We start from the raw sequence: 22,500 nt of genomic DNA on the forward strand, positions 1-22,500 counted from the left end.
CTTGCCAATGCAAAAGGATGTTGACCGCTTGCTGTAAATGCCTTATAGGATATAACAATAATGATGGTGATAATGACAAGTTTCTCAAGTGTCAATGGATTTAGCACCAGAGCACTACTTGAGAACACTGATGCAATTAAATCAAATCAAATGTTGGTTTTTTTGGCGAGGGGGAAACCGGAGTACCCGGAGAAAAAGCTCTCGCAGCAGAGTAGAGAACCAACAAAGTCAACCCACATATGAAGCCGAGACTGCCGGGAATCGAACATGCAGTGGGCCACATTTGTGGGAGGCGAGTGCTCTCACCACTGCGCCATCCCTGCCTTATCTAATCTAGTTTTTCTTTTCTGCTTCTTTGCTGAAGCTCCAATACTGCCTAGACCCTCATAGTCTTTTACCAGTCTACTGTGACCGATCGAACAATTAACTTGATAAGTTCGCAATTTGGACCGTAGCAATAAAATCCAGTAGACCTAGATAGCTGACTTTAAAGTGGTAATTACTGTTCTTGTCTGCATTTTTACATACCTCCTAACTATCTTCTTTCTCTTCCTGGCTGTAGCTACGCTACGTACTGCATCTAGATTCTCGAACTTTCACTGAGCAAATTCAAACTTACTGTGACATGTCGTATTGTTGAATAAGTTCGCACTTTGGATCCTGCAACAAGAATAAATCAACGTTACACTTTTCAGAAAGCTTTAAAATACTCACAACTCGCAAATTACAACGAAAAATTTACCCAGGTGGAGGGGGGGGGGGGGGGAGAGTGGGGAGGATTGGCCCTTTGGTGACAGCACTGCCTTCCACCAGGGAAGACCTTAGACAGCAAGGACCAGAACCAGGTTGCTGACCGGCGGTTTTCTTTAAAACAATGGTTTGCTGGGTGTTTAGCAGAGTTTTATTGGATCTTGTGGAAGCGTTGAACTTACACTTAAACTTGATCTGAATTAAATTGAACTTGATCTGAACTGAACGAATTTCCGGAACTACTAAAATCTCCAACATCAAATACTAACAACAAATGCTAACAACAACGGTTCTTAAATAGGTTTTAACTATGTGGTCTAGAATATTCCTTGTGTCTATTTTAAGCAAATTAATTATGGCATTACTAATACTTATTTTTAGGATTCTAGAACGTTCCATGATCTGTCACTTATAAATATACATCAGCACAATCTAGAACTTTCCAGGAAAACAACAATAATTATGTAACGTTTTATAGAACATTCCAGAACTCTTCAGAACATTTCTCCCCTTCCAAAATGGCCTATAAGGTCATTTTCCTAACTGCACAATAGTATTAATTTCCGAAACTGATCATTGTAAACAGACAATAGAAATGTTGATGTATTATGCTTTACACTCAAGTGGGCAAAGCTTTACAATAGGTCTTCGTAGAATTGAACCCTTCACTCTAACGTCTGCTGTGCGAACGTGTCCATCAGGTCCAGGAAAGACTTGAACTATCCTTCCCAACGGCCATTTTCCACGCGGTGTATCGGTTGACAACACCAATACAAGATCGCCTACTTCTAAGTCACGCTTTTCTTTTCCCCATTTCTTTCTTGGGCTCAAGGATGGTAACCATTCTCTCAACCACCTCTTCCAAAACTGACGAACAATTTCTTGAACATGTCGCCACCTCACTCTGGGATTAAATTGCTCAACATCTACAGATTCTGGAGCAAACTGACCTCCAACTTGGTTAAACAAAAAATGGTTTGGTGTGAGTGGCTCCGCATCATCCACATTTGAACTCTGGTAAGTAATAGGTCGAGAGTTCATCAGCCCTTCAGCACCCACAATCGCAGTCATCAGCTCTTCGTCTGTTAGATCTGCCTTATTCATTACATGAAACATGGCTCGCTTGGCTGCTTTGATAAGTATTTCATGCACACCATTGAAATGCGGTGCTGATGGCGGATTAAATTTCCAAACCACACCTCGGTTCACTGTCGATTCTTGCACTTTCGTCTTGTCAAGGGCGTTCACTAACTCGCGCAATTCTTTTTCGGCTCCTACGAAATTTGTGCCATTATCGGAGATTACTTGAACTGGGAATCCTCTTCGTGAGGTCATTCTGTAGAATGCGTTGAGAAATGAATCTGTGTCCAAACCATATGCCATCTCTAGGTGCACTGCTCTGGTGTTCATGCATGCAAAAAGACATAGATAGCGTTTGAATCTAGCTTTTCCTCTTCCTTGCTTTGTTAGGAAAGGACCAGCAAAATCAACTGAAATGTTGGTGAATGCTCGAAGTGACATTTCTGCTCTCACTGCAGGGAGTGGAGCCATAACCTGCGAAGCGGGCTGAACTTTTCTTCTTCGGCAAACCATGCATGCTCTTTCGCAATCACGAATTTCTTCTCGAGCTCCAGGAATCCAAAACCTAGCAGATAACATTGCTAAAACCTGATTTGTCCCTGAGTGATTGCTGTCTTTATGTAGGCGCTCAACAATTAGTTTCGTTACTTGATGCTTTCTTGGAAGGATAATAGGGTGTCGAGCTTCCCAGGAAATATGTTCTGCCAATCGCAAACGGCTGTTTCCATGTAATAGCCCATCACTTCCTAAAATGGGAGAGATTGGTAAAATCTTTGATCTTGTAGGTAAAGCTTCTCCTTTGCGAGCTCGTGAGAACTCCTCAGGGTAGGACTCCTGTTGTACTTGACGAAGAACCATAACCTCAACATCATTGATCTCCTCTACTGTTAAGGGGCCTTGAAGTTTTGCCACCTTTGAGATGTTTTGAACAAAACGAACAACGTAGGCCAAAACACGAAGAAATTTAAACCAGTCTGAAAATCGCTCTGGATCAAGTCTTGTGTCTTTCCACTTCAATTTGGGCATGGCTACTTCTCTTTCAGAAGAGTTAAGAAGTGTGACCCTGTACTTTAGTTTCTTCTCCACGTCATCTGAACAGAGACTGGGCAGGGGCACTTGGGGCCACATTTGCTCTGGCAAATACGCAGGACCATTCCACCAGGTCTGGTCGTTGACCAATGAATCTGCTGGCATTCCCCTACTCAATTTGTCGGCAGGATTAACTTTGGTTGGTGCATAGCGCCACTGCGCAGGATCAGTTTTGGTCTGTATTTCCCCAACCCTGTTTGAGACAAATGGCTTGAACTGACGGGAATGTCCACGTACCCAATGCAAAACATCCAGACTGTCAGACCAGAAGACCCACTTATCCTTTGGAAGACTGAGTGTCTGCCCTACTGTTTCGGCGATTCGTAAGCCAACAATAGCTGCCATCAGTTCCAGTCGGGGAACACTAATGGATTTTAGCGGTGTAACCTTTGCCTTTGACATCACAAAACGAACTGTTGTACTTCCTGACTGATACTCGTGTCTCAGGTAAGCTACTGCACCATATGCCTCCTGTGATGCATCTGTAAATATATGTAGTTGTGAATCTATGACTTGTTCAGACTTCTTCAGAGATCTTGGTACCTTGACCTTAGACAAATCTGGAAGCTCTCTAAACCATGTCGATGCTGCCTTGGCAAGATCAACTGGTAGCTTTTGATCCTAGGTTAGGCCAGCAGTCCACATTGCTTGCAATATCATGCGAGCTCTGATGGTAAATGGCGATACTAGTCCCAAGGGGTCAAAAAATGTTGATGTCCGACTCAAAAAACTTCTCTTTGTCCAGTTAAAGCCATCTGGTGATGGGTGCACCACAAAAGTAAACTGATCTGAGTTTGACTCCCAGGAAATCCCTAGAGTTTTAATGACTGGCAAGACTTGTGCTTCAAGATCCAAATTTGCGACACAATGATCCTTTGGTATCACTTTCAGAACTTCTTCACTGTTAGAGAGCCATTTCTTTGGTGTCATACCAGCTCGCTTCCAAAGCGTAGTGAGATCATGGTGCAGCCTGATAGCTTCTTCAACTGTTTCCACAGAATCTAGGCTGTCGTCCATGTAGGTACTTTCGCATACAGTTTCTGCTGCTCTGGGGAATTCATTGGAGTTTAACTTGGCATTGTGCTGAGCCACCAATTGAGCCAGATAAGGAGATGCATTGACTCCAAACACGACTCGAGTAAACTCGTACACTTTGGGTGGATCATTCTTGTTCATGTCTCGCCACAGAAATCTATGAACTGATCTGTCAGCTGGCTGCAGATGTATTTGAAGATACATCTCTGTAATGTCGCATACTAGAGCTATTGGTGATCGTCTAAACCTGACTAGAACATTGATGAGCTCATTTTGCAATTTGGGCCCTTGGTGGAGAACATCATTTAGTGACACCCCTTTATACTTGGCCGATGCGTCGAATACAGGTCTCACTTTGCTTGTACTCTTGTCTTGTCTGACAACAGGAAAGTGGGGAAGGTACCAGACCTTAGTTACTTGTTCCTTCTCAGACTGAACTTCACAAATGTATTCCTTCCTCTCATATCCATTGATTACCTCTTGATAAGCTGCTGCTATCTCAGGCTGCTTTGCCAATTTACGCTCTGTACTCTCTAAACGAGTTAAAGCCATGGTGTAGTTGTCTTCAAGGGATGGAGCAACAGATTTCCAGGGCAGTCCCACCACGTATCCTTCGGAAGTTTGTTTGAGGGTGGCCAGAACAGTTTTCTCAGCTTCTTTGTCTTGAGGACGAACCAGTGAGCATGATTGAGGTTCCTCAATCTCCCACATCTGCTTAATCAAAGTGTCTAGTTGTCTTTCCTCCCCAATGAAGAATGACATGTGATTAACTTCATTTTCTGAATTTTCCTGGAATAAGCCAATACTTGTCCATCCAAGAGGAGTTAACCTTGCGATGGGTTCACCAGGGTTGCCTTTAACTTCCTTTAATGAGCAATGTAAATCTGACAGGTCCAACCCTATTAACATGTCAATAATGGGACGTCTGCCCAGTGATGGAAACCTTATTCCTTTCAGATGCGACCAGTTCTTCTTTTCCACCACCCAGTTTATGGCGCGCATATTACCAGTAACGCGTTTTGTTGTCTGGGCTGCAACCTCTTTTTTCACACGACCATCGCAGCTCTCTAGCTCAAATTTAACTGATCGGCTTCTAAGCTGGGCTGTAGTGTCATTCAGGAGTCGGACATTCAATGAAACTGGCTCACCTTCCAACCCTAGGCAATCTGCAACATCCTCATTTACATAAGTTCTAGTACTTCCATCATCCAGCAAAGCATTAACGCGCATTGACTTACTTCCATTCTTCAGAATGACTGGGACGGTCCTCAATGGGAGATATTCTGTGCTTTTAGAGAGCGAAGCCACAAATGTTTCTGCTCCAGGCTCCCCTTCCATGGAATTACTTGTGAGCGCGAAACTGTCGTTACGGACTATTCCAGATTTTGGTTCTTCCATGGTGTTCTGATCTTTTGAGACGCCCATGGCAACTCTCTTGTGAGCTTGGTTGTGTAGCAAGTGATGGTGGTTGGAACGACATCCATGAATTGAACAAGACCTACTTCTCCTGCAGGTTGTACTTCTATGATAGCTTGATAAGCAGCAGAAACAAACACGTAATTCTCTTGCTTTGTCCCACCTTTTTTCCACTGGTAAGGCTTTAAATTGGCTACACTGCCACAGACCATGCTCCTTTGAGCAGAGCTTACATCTTTCAGGAACGTTTTTATTCTTAACTGACACTTGGGAGACTGCCAATGTGCGGCCTCCAGAGAGGGCTCTTGTCTTCTGTTGTCCCAATCCTTTGACTGTCTCTAATGCAAGCATCCAGCTTTCAGCTTCATCATTGACAAAGTCGTGCAAGTTTTTAACGTTGCCCTCTAAATGTTTCTCCCTTAACCAATCCTGGTACTTCACTATCAACTGCTCATTTAGCTTTCGGAGGAGTGAGACATACAGTGAACCTGCCCCTAATTCACCCTCTTGTCCAGCATCACATAACTTCACAATGAGTGTATCTAATAACTCTGCAAAATGTTCAAGGTCATTTGCATTTCCCTCGCGTACTCCACGAAACTTGTCCAGTTCTTCTAGCCTCATTGTGAGTTCTCTTCTCTTTCCGCCATACTTTCGCACTAGTCTTGCTATAGCTACATCATATGCAGCAGCAGAATAACCCAGATTTTGAATAGTGCACAGCGCCTCTCCCTCAAGACAACTGTACAATCTCAGCAGTTTTTGCTCTGGTGGTACCTTGTTGTGTCTCCCTATTATCTGATGGAACCCAGCATACCATGCCTCAAATGATCGCTTGTCTCCCTTGAACTTTGGTATTGGTAATCTTGTTAGACCTTGGAATGGATCTGCATCATTTGAAGCTGAACTTGTTTGACGGGCTCCTTGTTCTGCACTCACAAACGTTAAAGGAACAGTCTCGATATTGGCAGCAGTTGATACCTTCGGGGTTGAACTCTTGAATTCTTCTGATCTTCTCCCTTGACCAAAGGCTGGCTGTGTTTTTCTGTCAATGTTTGGGGTCATCCCTCCAGATTGTTCAGGTAAGGGCTCTGTTTGACTCAACTGAATTGGCATTTCAGGCGGATAACCCTTAGTAGTTGTGAGCTTCTGGTAAATATCCTTCTGTTGTTGTCCAATATCTGCTATGGAATTCTCCAACTGTGAAATCAATTTTTCTATTTGTTGATCCAAACCAGTTCGAGAGGGCTTTCTTTCTTTCAAGATCCTCGGTTCATCATAATAGTGACGTGCATGCTGACGTGCTTGTTCATTTCGAAGAACTTCCTCATATTCAATGACCAATTGAGTTGTTTCCTGAACAAGAGAACTCACTTGAGTAAATTCACCTTGCAATCTTGCTTGTTTATCAACTTCTTTGTACACTTCCCACTGTTCATGTAGATCATTACAAATTTCTCTAAACTCCTGGAACGCGTCTAACATCTTGTTGTATAACAGCTTCACTTTCTTTTCGTCAATACTTTTGTCCTCAATTCCACTGATGAGTTCATCTCTCATGTCGTAAATGAAACTTCGCAACTTGTTCTTCTGATTTCGTAAGCCACTCATCTTGTTGAACCTCGCTCTGCTACCAATGTTTAGCAGAGTTTTATTGGATCTTGTGGAAGCGTTGAACTTACACTTAAACTTGATCTGAATTAAACTGAACTTGATCTGAACTGAACGAATTTCCGGAACTACTAAAATCTCCAACATCAAATACTAACAACAAATGCTAACAACAACGGTTCTTAAATAGGTTTTAACTATGTGGTCTAGAATATTCCTTGTGTCTATTTTAAGCAAATTAATTATGGCATTACTAATACTTATTTTTAGGATTCTAGAACGTTCCATGATCTGTCACTTATAAATATACATCAGCACAATCTAGAACTTTCCAGGAAAACAACAATAATTATGTAACGTTTTATAGAACATTCCAGAACTCTTCAGAACACTGGGGGTGCTCAGTCTCGTGGGCTCAGAAAACCTGGTTGTGGTCATTGTTCTTTAAGGTTTTCCTTCCACCAGCGAGTCCCAGGATCGGCTCCTGGACTGGATGCCATATTTGTTTAGAAACTGTTGGTTTTCTTCTCTGCTCCGAGAAACTTTTCTCCGGGTATTCCGGTTTTTTTCCTTTCATCCAATGTTTGATTAGATCTGCCTTAATTTGATTAAAAATCTTCGCAATTAACATATTGCTTGTGCAAGCGGTATAGGATAAGAGAGTGCACGCTTGCGTGATTATATCTTCTTATGGTAACTTCTGAGCCATCAATTTTAAGCTGCGGCAACACGAGCGATTTTTTCCTAGCGCAGGTGATGCGATTTTTTTCAAATTTTGTCGCGTCGCCAGCGCGAGATGCAAATCGCACGTGTGGCCGCCCCCGAACTGGTGACGCGACACATAAAAAAAACGCCAGAATTAAAATGTTCCCGACAAAATCGCAGAGATTCGCGCCCGTAAAGGCGGCGAAATACGAGATACAAAAACCCTCAACTTGTCGCGCGACATTGTTTCGTTGCAAGTTTTGGTCGATGTTTCGCGTTTCTCACCTTGCATGATCAACTTGACCCGCAACAAAAACATTTGTTGCGGGTTGAAGAAATGCAGTGCGCTGATTGGTTGATTTGCTAGTACACGAGCACATTTGTTGCGCGACAAGTTGTGAGCTTGATGAAAAACGAGCAACAAAGCCAAAATTTGTTGCTCAGAGTAGACCCGCGCTCCACTTTTCGCAACAACTTTCTTCAACCCGCAACAAATGTTTTTGTTGCGCGACAAGATGATCATGCAAAGTGAAAAACGGGAACATCGACCCAAACTTGCAACGAAACAATGTTGACGCGCCAAGTTGAGGGTTTTTGTATCTCGTATTTAGCCGCCTTAAGGCCACCCTGCGATTTTTTTCCCGCGCTTGCGACGCGACTCAAGAGTATTTATCCAATGAGATTAAAGGAGGAAATGGTGCCCAGGTCTCTTGAATTGTGCAATTCGCGCGGCTTTCAATTTGTCTCCAAACTCCCTAAAATTTATCCCTTGAGAGGCCAGCGCCCTCTCGCGCTGTCGACATGCAAAAAATTGAAAAAAATCGCCCGTATGACCGTGGCTTTCTCAATAAACACATTCGAGAAGCAAACGCAAAGCGTCAATAAGCAAACGAAAACTTTCCCGTTTTTTTGCTTTTGCGTCTGCTTAAATTCCATTTACACTTGTTTTTTTGCGCTCACAAGAATGTCAGAGAAAGACTATTAGGATAAGCCACGGGGTTGGTATCTAAGGAACTGCAGAGTTGCGTCCGTGGGTAATAAATAGAAGCTCAAAAATGTGATTGTATCAAAGTAGTAAGTTGATAGAGGCAAACTGACAATCTTGAGGAGAACTGAAAGTTGTCATTTCGAGAGTCTTAAGCCCGTCGCCAGAGCGAATCAAGGAGTTTTGGCTTAGTGGCTGTGACGTTAAAGCTCTCTGTCGCTGGGCATCAAATAGCTAACGATATTAGTTTCTGAAGAAATCTGTGGTGCCTGTATTTCAGTCGTCTTCTATGGCGGGGCGGCTAAAAATTTGGTATATGATTTGATGTGACAAAGTGCTTACCCGCCAAACGTGAGCTTTTTAATCTCTACCCAGGGAAGCCAATTTAGTCTTATTAATTCATTTCATAGAACATAATAGAAACAAACTTCCGTGATACTAGAATAAGCGCTTGTACCTCGGCTCTGATAATTCTGACAGCAGTTGGTGCGGTGAACATGCTCACGACTTTGTGCTGCTCAATGACTCGGAAAAATGCACCAGCATCCGGTGTTCCTACTGGTTTACCCTATCAGGAAATGGAAGAACAACATTCGTTATATCTTCTAAATACTGATGCAACATTATTGGTCGGTTCATAGGGCCATGTCCAACCGCACAGCGACAGCCCGACAGAATTCATGATGTGCTTTCTCCCTCAATTCGAATACGAGATCTCTAATTTATGAGATGATCGTTACCGTTAGGCAGATTTCTTTTTTTTTCCATCTTCAATCGCGGGGCGTTACCTATTCCATATTCCTCACAATCGGATTGGTGTGAGTACGACAACAGGAACTCGTGCTTAGTTTCCTCACGGATTCAACAGCTGGCGACCGCCAACTTGCGACCGCCGAGGTTATGGCGGGAAAATAAACCGAAATTCAGATAATAAAGCAATTTCTTTAACAAATACTTTGACAAATTTAAGACTATTTCACGCTGTTACTCAGAATTTGATTACAGTTGAATGCCATTTTAGCCAAGATCGTAAAAGGAGAAGACCAAAATGCGAGCTGCAAGAGAAACTTCGTCTAAAGGGGTAAGAAATGAAGAAGAAAGTTTTTACAAAACATGGTTGTTTTGCTAATTTGCATTTTTCTTCCTTCTCTCTCAGAAGGCTGGTCCTTCCATAAGCTCTGGATTGATGAGAAAACTCGAACCTGTCCTTCTAATAAAGAAGCGAAAAAAATATTCTTATGTCGAAAATGCAGCAATTCAGCCTCTTATTCCAGAACTTCAAGACAAGATCACGGCAAAACCCGCCACAAGCACCAGTGCGACCCATGACGAGTTTTGGTTTCCGTCGTCTCCGGCAAAGAAGGTTGCGAAAAAGGCAGCAAACGATGAATTAAAAATAGAAGAAAAAGTTTCCAAAAGAGATATAGCAAAAGCGAAGAATCTTTTAAAGGTTAGTATCCGAGAAGTAACGAAAATGCAGTTTTAAAACGTTTCCCTCGGTTAGCTTAAAAAAAAAAAAGGCTTAAGGCAGCCTTTACCTTGGCCAATTTCTTGTTCAAGTTAACGACTTGACAGCCAGCCTGGGGCCTGTTTCTCGAAAGTCCCGGTAATTACCGGGCCCGTTAACTTACCGGGACCGTTACCGGGAAACTTTATCGGGACCGAAAGAGTGTTTCTCGAAGCACCCGTAAACTTTCCCGGTACTTTTCGGGGCCGATAAAATAACCGGGAGTTACCAGGCTCTTGCATACACTTCACGCTCGCCATGAAAAGAAGGACAATGACTTGGCACTAGATCCGTAGAGCTCGTAGCATCCAGTTTCCCAACCGAGCGCTCTGATGTAAACAAAGGTGGCGTTCGAAGCGATGACCTTCCATCGTTCCTATTTACACCTTCTAGCAGTGAAGGCGACTTTTTAAACCTCATTGACGGGAGAAATTTTGCAAAGGGTGTTTAGATGGCAGCATTTTCTTTTATTCACGCTTTTTGTAAGCAACACTTTTAGTTTGCTGGGAAGCAACGTTCCTTTGGAGTAATAGAAGCTCAGAAAATGTTACAACGAGGTTAAGCGAAATTCTCGATCTCGAAGGCTTCGATTCAATACAAGTAGCAAATTGCAGCGTACAGCGAACTAGTGGAAGGAGGTATGTCTTTGAGTCATCGTTTAGCATTATCAGATGTTTTGAATTCTCTTCAAGAACACCTGTTTTCAATTTTATCTCGACAGGTACGTCGGGTGGAATTCCGTCTTACCTCAGGTTCACTGCATTTATTTCGATTTTCATTGGCATATATATGCGAACACTCTCAAGATACACTATTTGAAAAAAAATCACGTTTATTTAATGAAAACAAAATAATGTTCTTAATTATATAGTTATTTATCATAAGGGTATAGCAGATTTTAAAAGACATTGCTAAAAGGGATCAATTAGTAAGTAATCACTAAATTAGTTTATGGGATAATTCTATCCTTGATTTATTGTGACTCCTTCAAGTCAAAGATACTTGGTGAACCCCTAGCTGGAAGTAAGATAGTTATATTGTTAAATTTGTGGCACCTTTATTAAGGGGGTGGCACTTAACTACAGAAGGACAATGGTTGCTAAGGAACCTGTTTAGTCAAAGAGCCCTACAAAAAGGTTGCATGGATGGTTCTTTGAAGTAACTCTTTCGATGGAAATCTGACATCCCTTTAATAAAGGTGTATGCGCAACTAGTCCCAGTCCTCGGTCTCGAAAAGAACAAAAAGATGAGGTGGTTTTTTCATCGGATGGGAACAGTCCCATCAATATTTGTAAACTGTAGCTTGGAATTTGTATTTGGGCAAAAAATGGAACTGATATATTGAAAAGTGCATCATCAGAGGAGGGCCGTAAATCCATGCTACACTGATTTTGTGTTAGATTGTTCTTGTACTGTTGCATTAAAAAAATTGTGAAAAACATACCGGTAGTTAACTCGCTGAGTTGTTAGGCATTTTCTGTTTTGGCCATGTGATTAACCAAATATGGTTGTCAGTCAAATCAGTAGAAGAAATGTTAAATAGAGCACTCTTGACAAAAAATGGTAACTGCAGAGTTAAAGAGACTCAAGAAATGATTATTTGAAGGGGTCCATAGCAACAGTTTGGTAGTTAAGAGCCACCCCCCTTAAACCTGATTGTTTTCATGCGGCAATAATGACTTAAATGCTGAATTAAATGTGTTGTCAGTAATTCAAACTGTGATAGCATCTTACAAGCTAAAAATAGGGAAATTGGAACTAGAAAGTGACATTTTAAAGGAGAAGCAGGTACCAATAATACTCAGTCATCCTGAAATCACATTTGATGAACAGGGTTTTGTTAAGCCATGATGAGTCCAGGTGATCTGGTGGTAAATTTGCGGTCTTAAGAAAAGATTGATTTTGTTGTTCTCATTTTCATGTCTTTGAGACAGATGTCCTGTTGATCATAAACAAGACTGGCTAGATTCTAGAATAACCATCTACTTAATTTGCATAGGAATAGCGTCTGTTATGCCTAGTTCTTCAAAGGGCACTACTGCAAGAATACAATAGAGGCCGGGTATTCTAGAATCACTTCGTGTTACATTATAACACTCGACCAATGGAAATGAAGCAATTGAGTGATTAATTTTATTAGTAGTTTTATTTTTATGACTGCTCCATGTCTCCATGTCTCCATGGCAATTTTGTTGTCAGGTTTTGGCTTTTGTTTGTTTTTTTGTTGTTACTTTTAACACAGATGCAAAACTATTTTGCTTGTATGTATCAGGGGGGTTTCATTTACTAGCTCGTAGGAAGGGGGGGGGGGGGGGGTGGTTGGCAAAATTATTTGGAAAGTCCTTCAAACATTTCCCAACCCCCTCTATAGTAATGGCAACAATCACATAACCCCAATCTTTATACAGCATTATATCTCAACCCCCCTCTTTCTCTCCCTCATACATACGGGAGCCACCCAACTTATACATGAAAGCAGAACAGCTCAGTCAGTTCATCCTATGCATTCATGTGTTATTAGCATTACTGCTTATATTCAACATTTTCAACTCAATAATCATCTATATCCTTAGAAGCAACAATTCAGCAGGAGGCATAGCATGAGGCATCTTTGGAGGTACGCATGTGCGTATATGGTCGCTGCGCCCCTTTTCAGCTTGCATACCATCACAAAAAGTAAAATATATGGCATCCGTCACTTTTAAAACTTCATAGGAAGGGCGGTGCATTTCCATGTCCAGACCATTGAGAGTTTTAAAATCATTACAGGTATTTCCCAATACACTACAGGCATTTCCCTGTTCCCAGGAACAGTTCCCATGATTGGGAAAACATTTGCCAATGGCCAGGAAAATGGGTGTAATATTATAAATCATCTCTAATATGTACATTCAGCTTTGAAGTCAGCAAAATGAAGTGGAAAAGCCAACATTTCAATCAACCCCCTTCAAAAGTGCTAATAAATGAAATCCCCCTCACTGTTTCCCTTTTTTGCAGTGTCATTTAAAATGAACTCACCTGATGACTGTTGAGTGGCTTTTGGACAAAGTGACCCGTTAAAATTAATGTTACTGTTAAAGTGCACCTCACTCCAAGTGTTTTTCACTGCAAAGTTGAATCTTTCCATCTACGTTCAATGCACAGTAAATTTAACAAAACTCTCTCCATGTTTTGTCACTTTCAAGGCCTAGCTAGCAAGAAGCAATAATCAAGTGTTTAACCAAGGTGATCCCTACCAAACTGCTCTGCATTGCAAAAAAGTTCAAAACAGTTTGTTCCGTTATAGTTGAAAACTTGAAATTAACTCATGCCTCTCATTAGCTTTGCAAGTATCTCTCTGGTGTTAAGATTTATCTTAAACAAAAGAAAATATTTTGAGTTAAGTTGGGCTTGAGTTATGTAGAAGCTATTGAGTTAAATGGAGGCCAGGCAGAAATTTGCTGCTTTGCACTGCCCACCAGAGTAATCAAGGAGGGAAATCTTGTCTTCCACCAGGCCAAAGACCCTCTCAGTGGTGTTCTTCATTTTTGTATGGGTCTTCTGGTACCTGTAGGGTTTGATTGCATACCCACAGTCTCGCAGGAGCCACCCATTCCCGCCTCCTCCACCCTCCATACATGCTTGCAAGTAGCTGGCATTAAGGGACGGACCATTAGAAAAGTGATGAAGGGGATGGGGAAAAAACTCCAAGGGAAAATGCCAAGAAAAAAAATTCACGTAAAGAAAAAGGTAAAGAAAAAAAATTCATGCAGAAGGAAGGCTCAATTGTGTCTTTTATTTAATAATTATATAATATTTGCCAGTGTCTATTAAAAATAATTCTCATTCAAAATATTCTTGGGGCCTTACCCCAGGCCCTGCTATATTATTATTAATAAATAAAGACATCTAGTGTACTGAGGTGTTTTCCTCACACTGAATGATATGACAAATTAAAGGTGACATAAATTAATTCACACTACAATAGCCAGAAATGTCATTCAGAAATCAACAATATTACCAGGCACAATATGAATAAACAAAAATCACTTTCTTCTTATTGAAAGGAGACAATTAGAACCTTGTTTTTGTTTTAAATTGCTGCTAGTGCACCTACATGTACGATATATTCTCTGTTAATACTGTGTTATAATAAAAATAATAAAATAAAATTTGTAATAAATAAATATTAGATTTTGGATTGGAGGGCACTACAGAGGGGCTGTGTTGGTTAATGGATTATGGCATCATTATGATGGGCTGTGGGAGAGGAATTCCAGAGGGCAGGGACTGCAAAAATGTACAGGGAAGCCGTCCACTCCAAGTGGCTTCCTCCTCTTTTGCATTAAAAAGTGGCCTGTATCCTTTGATCTGTTGTGAGTGTAGAATGATTGATAAATCACAAAAACATATAGATAATGAATCAAGATTTCACTGTTAAAAAAAAGCAATATTTGTCCAAAAAAAATTCGTGCAGGGGGTTTCACCTGGAAAAAAAAATTCCTGCACGAGCAGTGCGCGAAAAAAAAAATTCCTTCCAGCTGAAAATCCCCCATCCCCACATCGCTTTTCTAATGGTCCGTCCCTAAAAATAGTTGAATCATGCACAGAGCCATGCCATATGCAAACAAAATTTGTAGATGACAGGTGAGCATTGCACACTGTCATCACAGTAATAGCATGAAAACCCTTGTGGCAAACAGAGAGATGTTCATCACTGTCTGGGTGCCAGATAGGAATGAGAGAGTCATCAATTGCTCCAGTCACTCTGGGAAAGCCAGCTATAGGGTAAAATACGATCACATTTGCTTGAAGATTTATAAACATGAATTTATTATCACACTTGAACAGTCCACCAAAATATAACAGAGATAAAGCGGACTGCCGTGGGAACAACGTACGCAAAGAAGTTCGTTGTTTGATAAACATTATTGATAGGTTTTGTCGAGTTTGAGTCCATATAATAATTCCTTTTTATCTCGAACACAAGCATGTTTTGTTCTTACACAAGGAGGCAATTTCCCTGTTTCAGAAACATACAGCATTTAGCTGGGTGTGTTTTGTTTTTTTGCTCTATCACGTGATGGTCGATCGCTTCTCCTTTCCTAATTTTCCCTGCCAGTAGTTTGCATCCCATGTATTTGTATGTTTTTTTTTTAACAACATGTCATTTGTTTTTTGCTGGAAATGCTGCAGCTAGTTGTTCGCCATTAAGACTCTGGGTGCTGCGAATTTAGATGTGAAAAAGAGTAGACTCACGCCAAAGCAAACCGCAGTCCGTGTTTAAGTCAAGGCTTTCTTTATTGCCGATTCCATCCAAAGTAGGTGGGAACGTCTTGACTATTGGCCTGTATTGGTTTACCTGAGTCTCCGCGAATTGCTGTCTCTCTAGATCTTCTTTACAATACACCGTTCAATCAGCCAATTTAATCTTCCTGTTGACAACCTATGCCTCTAAACGACTTCTGTATCGGTCATATGATTCAGTACAGGCCTCCATTGGTATGTTCTTGGCCGACAAACTGCGTAACAAAAGTCCGCCTTCGGCAGCCATTTTGTTTTGATGCAGCAAAATGATGTTACCCGTAAACTTTAACGGGAGAGTTAACGGGAGCTCCAAAGCTCCCGTAAGTTACCGGGCAAGTTATCGGGGAAAATAACGGGATCGAAATTAACGGGAGATTCGAGAAACACCCGAAAACTTATCGGGTAATTACCGGGTGACTTACCGGGCACGGTAAGTTACCGGGTCTTTCGAGAAACAGGCCCCTGGCCCGGGTTGCTCGAAGCATGGTTAGCGCTAACCAGCGTTAACTACCATGGAAACCTGCAGGTTTTGATGCCTCTTAACCAACGGTTAGTGCTAATATACCAAGCTTTGGTATATTATATTCTTGAAACCGAAATTTATTTGCAGAGGCAAGTTAAAAAGGAAGTCTTGGAGATCATTAGAAACACCAGAGAAAGCATACAAGCCATCAGAAGTCAACTTAACAAAAATAAGGGCAAAGGTAAAGTCAGATACACAAATTGCTACTCTTTTGTGGAGCCAAAAAGAATATACCAAAAAAATAGTCGATTATCATGATAAATACAGTGTGCCATTTAAAAGAATTACCAATAATACACAAAAACAAATGTTTGTGACACATCTAACCATACTTATCTGTTCCTTTAAGCTCTAAGAGAAAAATTCTCAAACACCAAGGATTTGCCAAATCATAGTTCAAAACATTAGGCATTACCAAACTTTTTGCTGATTTTTCCCCTACCTTTACTTACCTCAAATAAAACTGTTGTACAACCAGACAGCAATGGAGCATAAACAATATAAGAATGGCCAACCACCCAGCCGAGGTCAGATGCTGCCCACCAAACCTTATAAAAGACCCAAAAATGAATGTTATTAAATATGCATTAGGAAGAAATATTTGCATCTAGGCAAAAAGTAATCATACATTTTGAGGCACAAAAATAATGACTATTGCTCTTGGGACTAAAATGTTATGCAATCCATATACTCACTTCACCCGGATTGAGTCCATAAACATTCCACATGCTCCATCGAAGAGCAACTGCATGCCCTCCATTGTCGCGCACAATTCCCTGAACAAATTAATAGAAAAGAAAAAAGAGACTGAAACCGGTTGAAAAACAAAGATTATTAATTCTTGGTGTATGCAGGATTGCTGCAAACCTTAACCCAGGCTCTCACAACATCTCAGCCAAGAGGAGCATAAAGCAGGAATCCAGCAAAGGGCTCAGTAATTTTATCATTGGAAAGAGGATGATTACTGTTGTGCATCTCTCATTTACCTTAGGGTCTCCAGTTGTTCCAGAGGTGTAGAGAATGTAAAGTGGATCAGTTGACAGGACAGGAACACAATCATGTGGTTGTGCCTTTTCCATCACTTGATCCCAGGTTATGTCCCTCCCTGGAATGATATCTCCTGAGCACTAAACAAAACAAAACTAACTGCAATGAAAAACAGCACGTTTTAAAAAAAGTCTAAAATTTATTTTTTTACTAAGTTAAACATTTTAATGGGGACATAGTTTTTCAGTGAGTGATTAACCCATTGACGCCCAGGGGTTCCCCATTGACGAGTAAAATCGTCTGGCGTTAGAGTAAAATACTAAGTCTGGCCAGTTTAGGCCGGTTTGGATGTCAAAGGGTTAATATTATAGACCTTTGACCAACCATCATTCACAAAAACTTCAAAACTTAGCAGTTTGTACTTAATTATTAATTAACCCTTTTACTCCCAAGCAGGCCTGAACCGGCCATACATGTACTTATTAAGTGCAATGTTAGAACTACAGCTCACTTTGATATTAGACAGCAAAAGATGTTGTTGAAGTCTATTATTCATTGCTTGTATATTCCAAATATTCATTTTTCACCACTTGTGTTGTTTATCGATATTCTTGAGCTCAATAAGGGTATATTTTGTTTAAAGATCCAATAAAAAACCAGTATTATTTTGCATTACATCATTTTTGCTGCCATTGCTTGTACTGTGTCCACTGGATAAAATCTACACCTGAATCTACGCATTTCTACTCTCCCCTGAAACCTACCAAAGATGTGTTCAGAAGACCCTAGGCACAAAGATTGTACTTAGCAGGGGAGTAACAGGAAAGAGTCCCTATTGGACAACTTTTCCGATTTCTGACAGAGGTAAAAAAACTGAAAAATGCTACTTGTTTTTCGACAACGATTGCCATATTGCAACTCAGTAATTATAACACTCAGTAAATTGTTACAGTGACTTTGTTCACTGCACATATAACTCATCAATGTGAATGACTCTCTTCTCTTACAATGCCTATTGCATTCTTTGATCAATATCACATTTTCATAATCAAGCAAATTTAAGCCATGCCAAAGAAAATTGTCAAAAATTTACCTGGTCTCTTTGATACACAATGCATGTAGAGGGCTTGTGACTTGACAGTCGGATTGCCTCATCCAGAAGGGGTTTGTAATACACCATTCTGTTTGGTTCAAGACCACAAGACGCAGTCACAATAACACGTGGCTACAAAAAAATTACAAGAGGTAAGTTAATACTTAGCAGACTGAGGTGATGTCAGCCACGTGGCAAGTTTGTAGATTGCTCTATAATTTGAGAAACGTCCTGGGTCCTTGAAGACTTCAATATTACAAATGTAGAAGATAAAATTAATGTCACTGCCAACGATGCATGCAGGTGAAAAAAAGGAAACCATTAGCACATGTTCACAGCAAATGATGGAAAGGAAAGGAAAGGAACTTTATTTAAGTGTCTAGTCATCTTAAGTGCTAGGGCACTAATTATTATTGGGGACACTGAGAACTGAATATCAACAAATTAACACAAATCAAATCAAATGTTGATTTTTGAGGAGAGGGGGAAAACCAGAGTACTCACTCAGAAAAAAACCTCTCTGAGCAGACTAGACTGTACCAACAAACACAACCCACATGTTTTACGGGACATCTGGTTTGTCTCTTCTACTGGGCAAACCTGCCCAGAGGGAAGGAGCACCAACAGGACTCGAGGTCCTATGCGAGGTGCTCCACCCTACCCTATCCAGACCAGAAAAACCAGACCACAACACCGGGAACTACATGCCAAACTCTTTACAACAAGTGTGCGGGTTCTTTTACGTCCCACAGGATTATGAACATTGAAGGGTTGTGAGACGGGACCTCCGGCTTATCATCCTTATCCGAGAAGACTAGAGAGTCTAACCGTTTGCAGATGTAATTACAAAGGCAGCACTTTTTCCTCAGTTATTTAAAGACCCTGAGTGTTGGTCCGGCCAGAGTTGAACTCACGACCTCCCGCGTGACAGCCCGGTGCTCAACCAACTGAGCCACCGGTGCGCAGTTTTTAACGACGCCGAGTCAGGAAATGATTGGTGAGATGCAAGTGCTCTCACCACTGTGCCAGCCCTGTACCCCAAGCATCCCAGCCCTGCACTGAATGGTTGATAACATTCAACGGAAATTCATGATTATTGATAGGTCATGGCCTTAAATATGAGCGACAGTTTCAATTGGACCAACATCTACTCTAATGGACCATTTGACCACTGGTTTGAGATTGTCCAGGAGAAAACCTTAAAATAACTTTAACAGATCCTTAGAAGACTTTCAAGTATCTTCAGCTTCTACTTGAAGGGCATCAAGAACTTGTGAAGATGTTACAGAGATTCTAGGACTCCTTACTATAATACTATTTTAATTTATATCATGCATCTTTGAAGAATTAACCATTATGACGTCAATAATATTCTGATAGTACTAAATTTGATAAACCTTACTTCTGCATGCTCAATTCTTCTTGCCAACTCTTGGGCAGAAAATCCCCCAAACACAACAGAATGGATTGCACCAAGTCTAGCACAAGCCAACATTGCAACAACAGCCTGGAAAACAAGATATAAGGTACCGGTAATGCTTAAAACTGGCCTCCAAACATATGAAATAGTGTGCACATTAATTAATTTGTTAAACTACATGTAAACATATTTTAAAACACAGCTTAGCTACAGTAGATATGTACCTGGGGGACCATTGGCATGTAGATCACAACTCGGTCTCCCTTTCCAACATTTAAATTTGCAAGAGCTCCAGCAAATTTTGCAACCTGAAGAAAGAAACAGGTTTAAACAAGTATAAAATAAACACTGAAAAGAGCATTGCAGTGACAAAATAATTCAAAATTGTAAAAGCAATGTCATTCTTACTAGATGCTGAAGGTTTTGATATGAGTACATCTCTATCTTTCCAGTCAATGGACTGTCATAAATCAAAGCTGTACGATCTCCCTTTCCATTCTCAACGTGACGGTCAAGACAGTTATAGCAGGTATTCATCTCACCACCAACAAACCTAAGTAATAAATAAGCTCATTTAAAAAACTGTAGGAGATTATACAGAGTTGTTAACATAATTTTCAAATGGGCAGAGAACTATAATGAAGTGGCACATGAATACATGACTAGTTCCTGTCATGGATTATAGACACATTGACACAGTAGACTGACACTCATTCTTCCAAGGCTCAAAGGTTGTCAACTAGACCAAACCCTAGTTATTCAACCCTTTTAGAGTCTGTCTGTCTCCCAATTCTTTAATGATCGTAAAGCTATATTAAAACAATTTCCTACAGTTATGGAAATGCTTTGCTACCCATGTATTACAGTGATATTTGGTCAAACTTTATGAGCAATGATGTCTAAAGAGACAAATGCTTTTGCAAGATTGTCCGATGAAACAAAATGTACATGAATAAATAGGGAAGCAGGGCAAAAACAACTCAGTCAATAAAATAATATTTGTAATTCTTGCCCCTTATGTACTTTTGTATTTTCTGCATGCCTGATGCAATTTTGCAAAATGGCAAAAATTTCACCAAAAAGTTCGCTACTATGGTGCAGATGCAGGCCAAAAATTTAGGATCTACAAGCTCTGATCTCTTTACTGTGCCAAAATCATTTCACACAGGACTTGGTAGTAATCCCGGTCAGTATAAAATGCAGACTGCAGACCCAGACTGCTGACTGGGTATAAAACATGGACTGAGTATAAAATGCAGACTGAAGGCTGCGGACTAGGCACAAAAAGCGGAATGAGTACAAAACACTGTACAAAAGGCATAAATGGCGACAGGTTCACGACATGAATTGAAGTCTGACATGGGAATGGTGGAAATGTTTCAACAGATGCAGCTAGATGTTAGTTGATGTTTCTTCAGAGGTAAGACAAGAAAGGAATTTACGGAATCCTTCACAGGTCACCAGCTTTATGTTTAGAAATCGAGTAATTTGAAGGACTTCAGTGGGAGATGCCATTGTCATATTTAGACAGGAGTCCATTTACCTATTCGCGAAGTAAACACTTTGTTGCGATTGACACAACTGTTAGGCCCGGGTTAAACGCCGTACTTCACATAAGCCGAACTCAATTCAACTAATTTACATGAATTAAGTTCATGTGAAGTACAGCGTTTGACCTAATTAAGTTCGACTGGTTTTATTTGGATCGGCTAAGGCGTTCTTCACGGCCACTCCAGGTGGGAATAACGGCTGAAGATCGCCTTTGGGTCAAACGCCGACCTTCACATGAGCCGAACCAAATGCATAATCATGTTAATGTATGAGACAGCCTCGATCTCGGTTTTGCTATTTATTTTCGTGGTCTGTTAAAGTTTGGCTGAATTAAGTTCGACTGGTTTTATTTGGATCGGCTGAGGCGTTCTTCACGGCCACTCCAGGCGGGAATAACGACTGAAGATCGCCTTTGGGTGAAACGCCGATCTTCACATGAGCTGAACCAAATGCATAATCATGTTAATGTATGAGACAGCCTCGATCTCGGTTTTGCTATTTATTTTCGTGGTCAGTTAAAGTTCGGCTTACTTAAGTTTGACGTTTGACTCAACAGGCGAACTTAACTAGTTTGGGTCGACCTAAAGTGTAATTAGGTTTGGCTCATGTGAAGTACGGCGTTTAACCCGGGCCTTATAGTCCATGTCCTGATTTAGTAAACTCATAGGGAGCCCACACAAACAGTGTGTCTGTTTGTATGTTCGAAATATAAAGAAATGTATGGGAAATATTGAAGAGTCCTAATACAGTAAACTTACATCGAGAAATGACTATGTTCTTTCTAAGGACGTGTAGTAACAGTCAACGGAAAATCCACCAAATCGCTCAAATTCACCATTTTCAGCCGCAGCAATGACAATACACAACAACTGAGGTTATTTTGAGCTTTAACATAGTCATTTCTCGATGTAAGTTTACTGTATTAGGACTCTTCAATATTTCCCATACATTTCTTTATATTTCGAACATACAAACAGACACACTGTTTGTGTGGGCTCCCTATGGTAAACTATGCGTACACACTACCGACTTCCTCTTTAGCCTCCTACGCATACTCCTAGTTTTGTTGTATACTCAGTTTTTACTGAGCCCTTGTTTTATACCTAGTCCGCAGTCCCCGTTTTATCCTGGTCTCCCTTTTATACCCGATCATCGTTTTATACCCGATCTGCAGACCAGGTCCACAGTCCACAGTCTTCCCTTTATACTGACCGTATTAAACCGGTCTGAGAAAAGATTGTGTTTTCATGTAAAAAAAAAAAAAAACGGGAAGTGGGTGGGAAGAGATAACCTACTGTTTATTTCTGAATCATTTGCAAAACAATTTACGAGTGATCACTATATTAAGATTACATAAATATTACGTTGCGTTGCACAACTTCCAAATTGTTGTCCTCGCCCGTATATCATCATAACCTTTATTAGTCTCACCCAAACCCTTCCATCAACGATTTGTGTACAG

The 22,500-nt window shown here is 40.8% G+C and overlaps 2 protein-coding genes and 1 long non-coding RNA gene across 3 annotated transcripts in view; 2 read left to right on the forward strand and 1 right to left on the reverse strand.

Annotated features, from left to right (window-relative positions):
• The window catches only part of LOC137969729 (acyl-CoA synthetase short-chain family member 3, mitochondrial-like), a 32,097-nt gene that overhangs the window by 9,189 nt on the left and 408 nt on the right, over nt 1-22,500 (reverse strand). Inside the window, exons 2-10 of the mRNA XM_068816078.1 lie at nt 19,896-20,040; nt 19,712-19,795; nt 19,470-19,574; nt 18,068-18,199; nt 16,974-17,114; nt 16,683-16,763; nt 16,440-16,535; nt 9,129-9,239; nt 620-660 (exon numbers count right to left, since the gene is read on the reverse strand). Of these exons, the coding sequence (XP_068672179.1) occupies nt 620-660; nt 9,129-9,239; nt 16,440-16,535; nt 16,683-16,763; nt 16,974-17,114; nt 18,068-18,199; nt 19,470-19,574; nt 19,712-19,795; nt 19,896-20,040 (936 nt within the window). The remainder of the gene's footprint in view (nt 1-619; nt 661-9,128; nt 9,240-16,439; nt 16,536-16,682; nt 16,764-16,973; nt 17,115-18,067; nt 18,200-19,469; nt 19,575-19,711; nt 19,796-19,895; nt 20,041-22,500) is intronic.
• LOC137970461 (uncharacterized) lies at nt 9,720-16,337 on the forward strand. The gene is made up of 3 exons (XM_068816976.1): nt 9,720-9,752; nt 9,828-10,121; nt 16,075-16,337. The coding sequence occupies exons 1-3, from the start codon at nt 9,720-9,722 to the stop codon at nt 16,243-16,245; spliced, it is 498 nt and encodes a 165-aa protein (XP_068673077.1). The 3' UTR covers nt 16,246-16,337.
• Nucleotides 10,447-12,293, forward strand: LOC137970213 (uncharacterized). Its single transcript, XR_011116778.1, has 2 exons — nt 10,447-10,816; nt 10,900-12,293. It is a non-coding gene; the product is annotated as an uncharacterized lncRNA (long non-coding RNA).

This window comes from Montipora foliosa, chromosome 9, assembly GCF_036669935.1.
Source record: "Montipora foliosa isolate CH-2021 chromosome 9, ASM3666993v2, whole genome shotgun sequence".
NCBI classification, from domain to species: Eukaryota; Metazoa; Cnidaria; class Anthozoa; order Scleractinia; family Acroporidae; genus Montipora; species Montipora foliosa.

Excerpts from the sequence above, each read along its gene's own strand:
- LOC137970461 (XM_068816976.1), top strand. The coding sequence starts at position 9,720 with ATGCGAGCTGCAAGAGAAACTTCGTCTAAAGGG. Across the intron at positions 9,753-9,827 it reads GAGAAACTTCGTCTAAAGGG|AAGGCTGGTCCTTCCATAAG; the intron begins GTAAGAAATGAA and ends CTTCTCTCTCAG. Across the intron at positions 10,122-16,074 it reads AAGCGAAGAATCTTTTAAAG|AGGCAAGTTAAAAAGGAAGT; the intron begins GTTAGTATCCGA and ends ATTTATTTGCAG.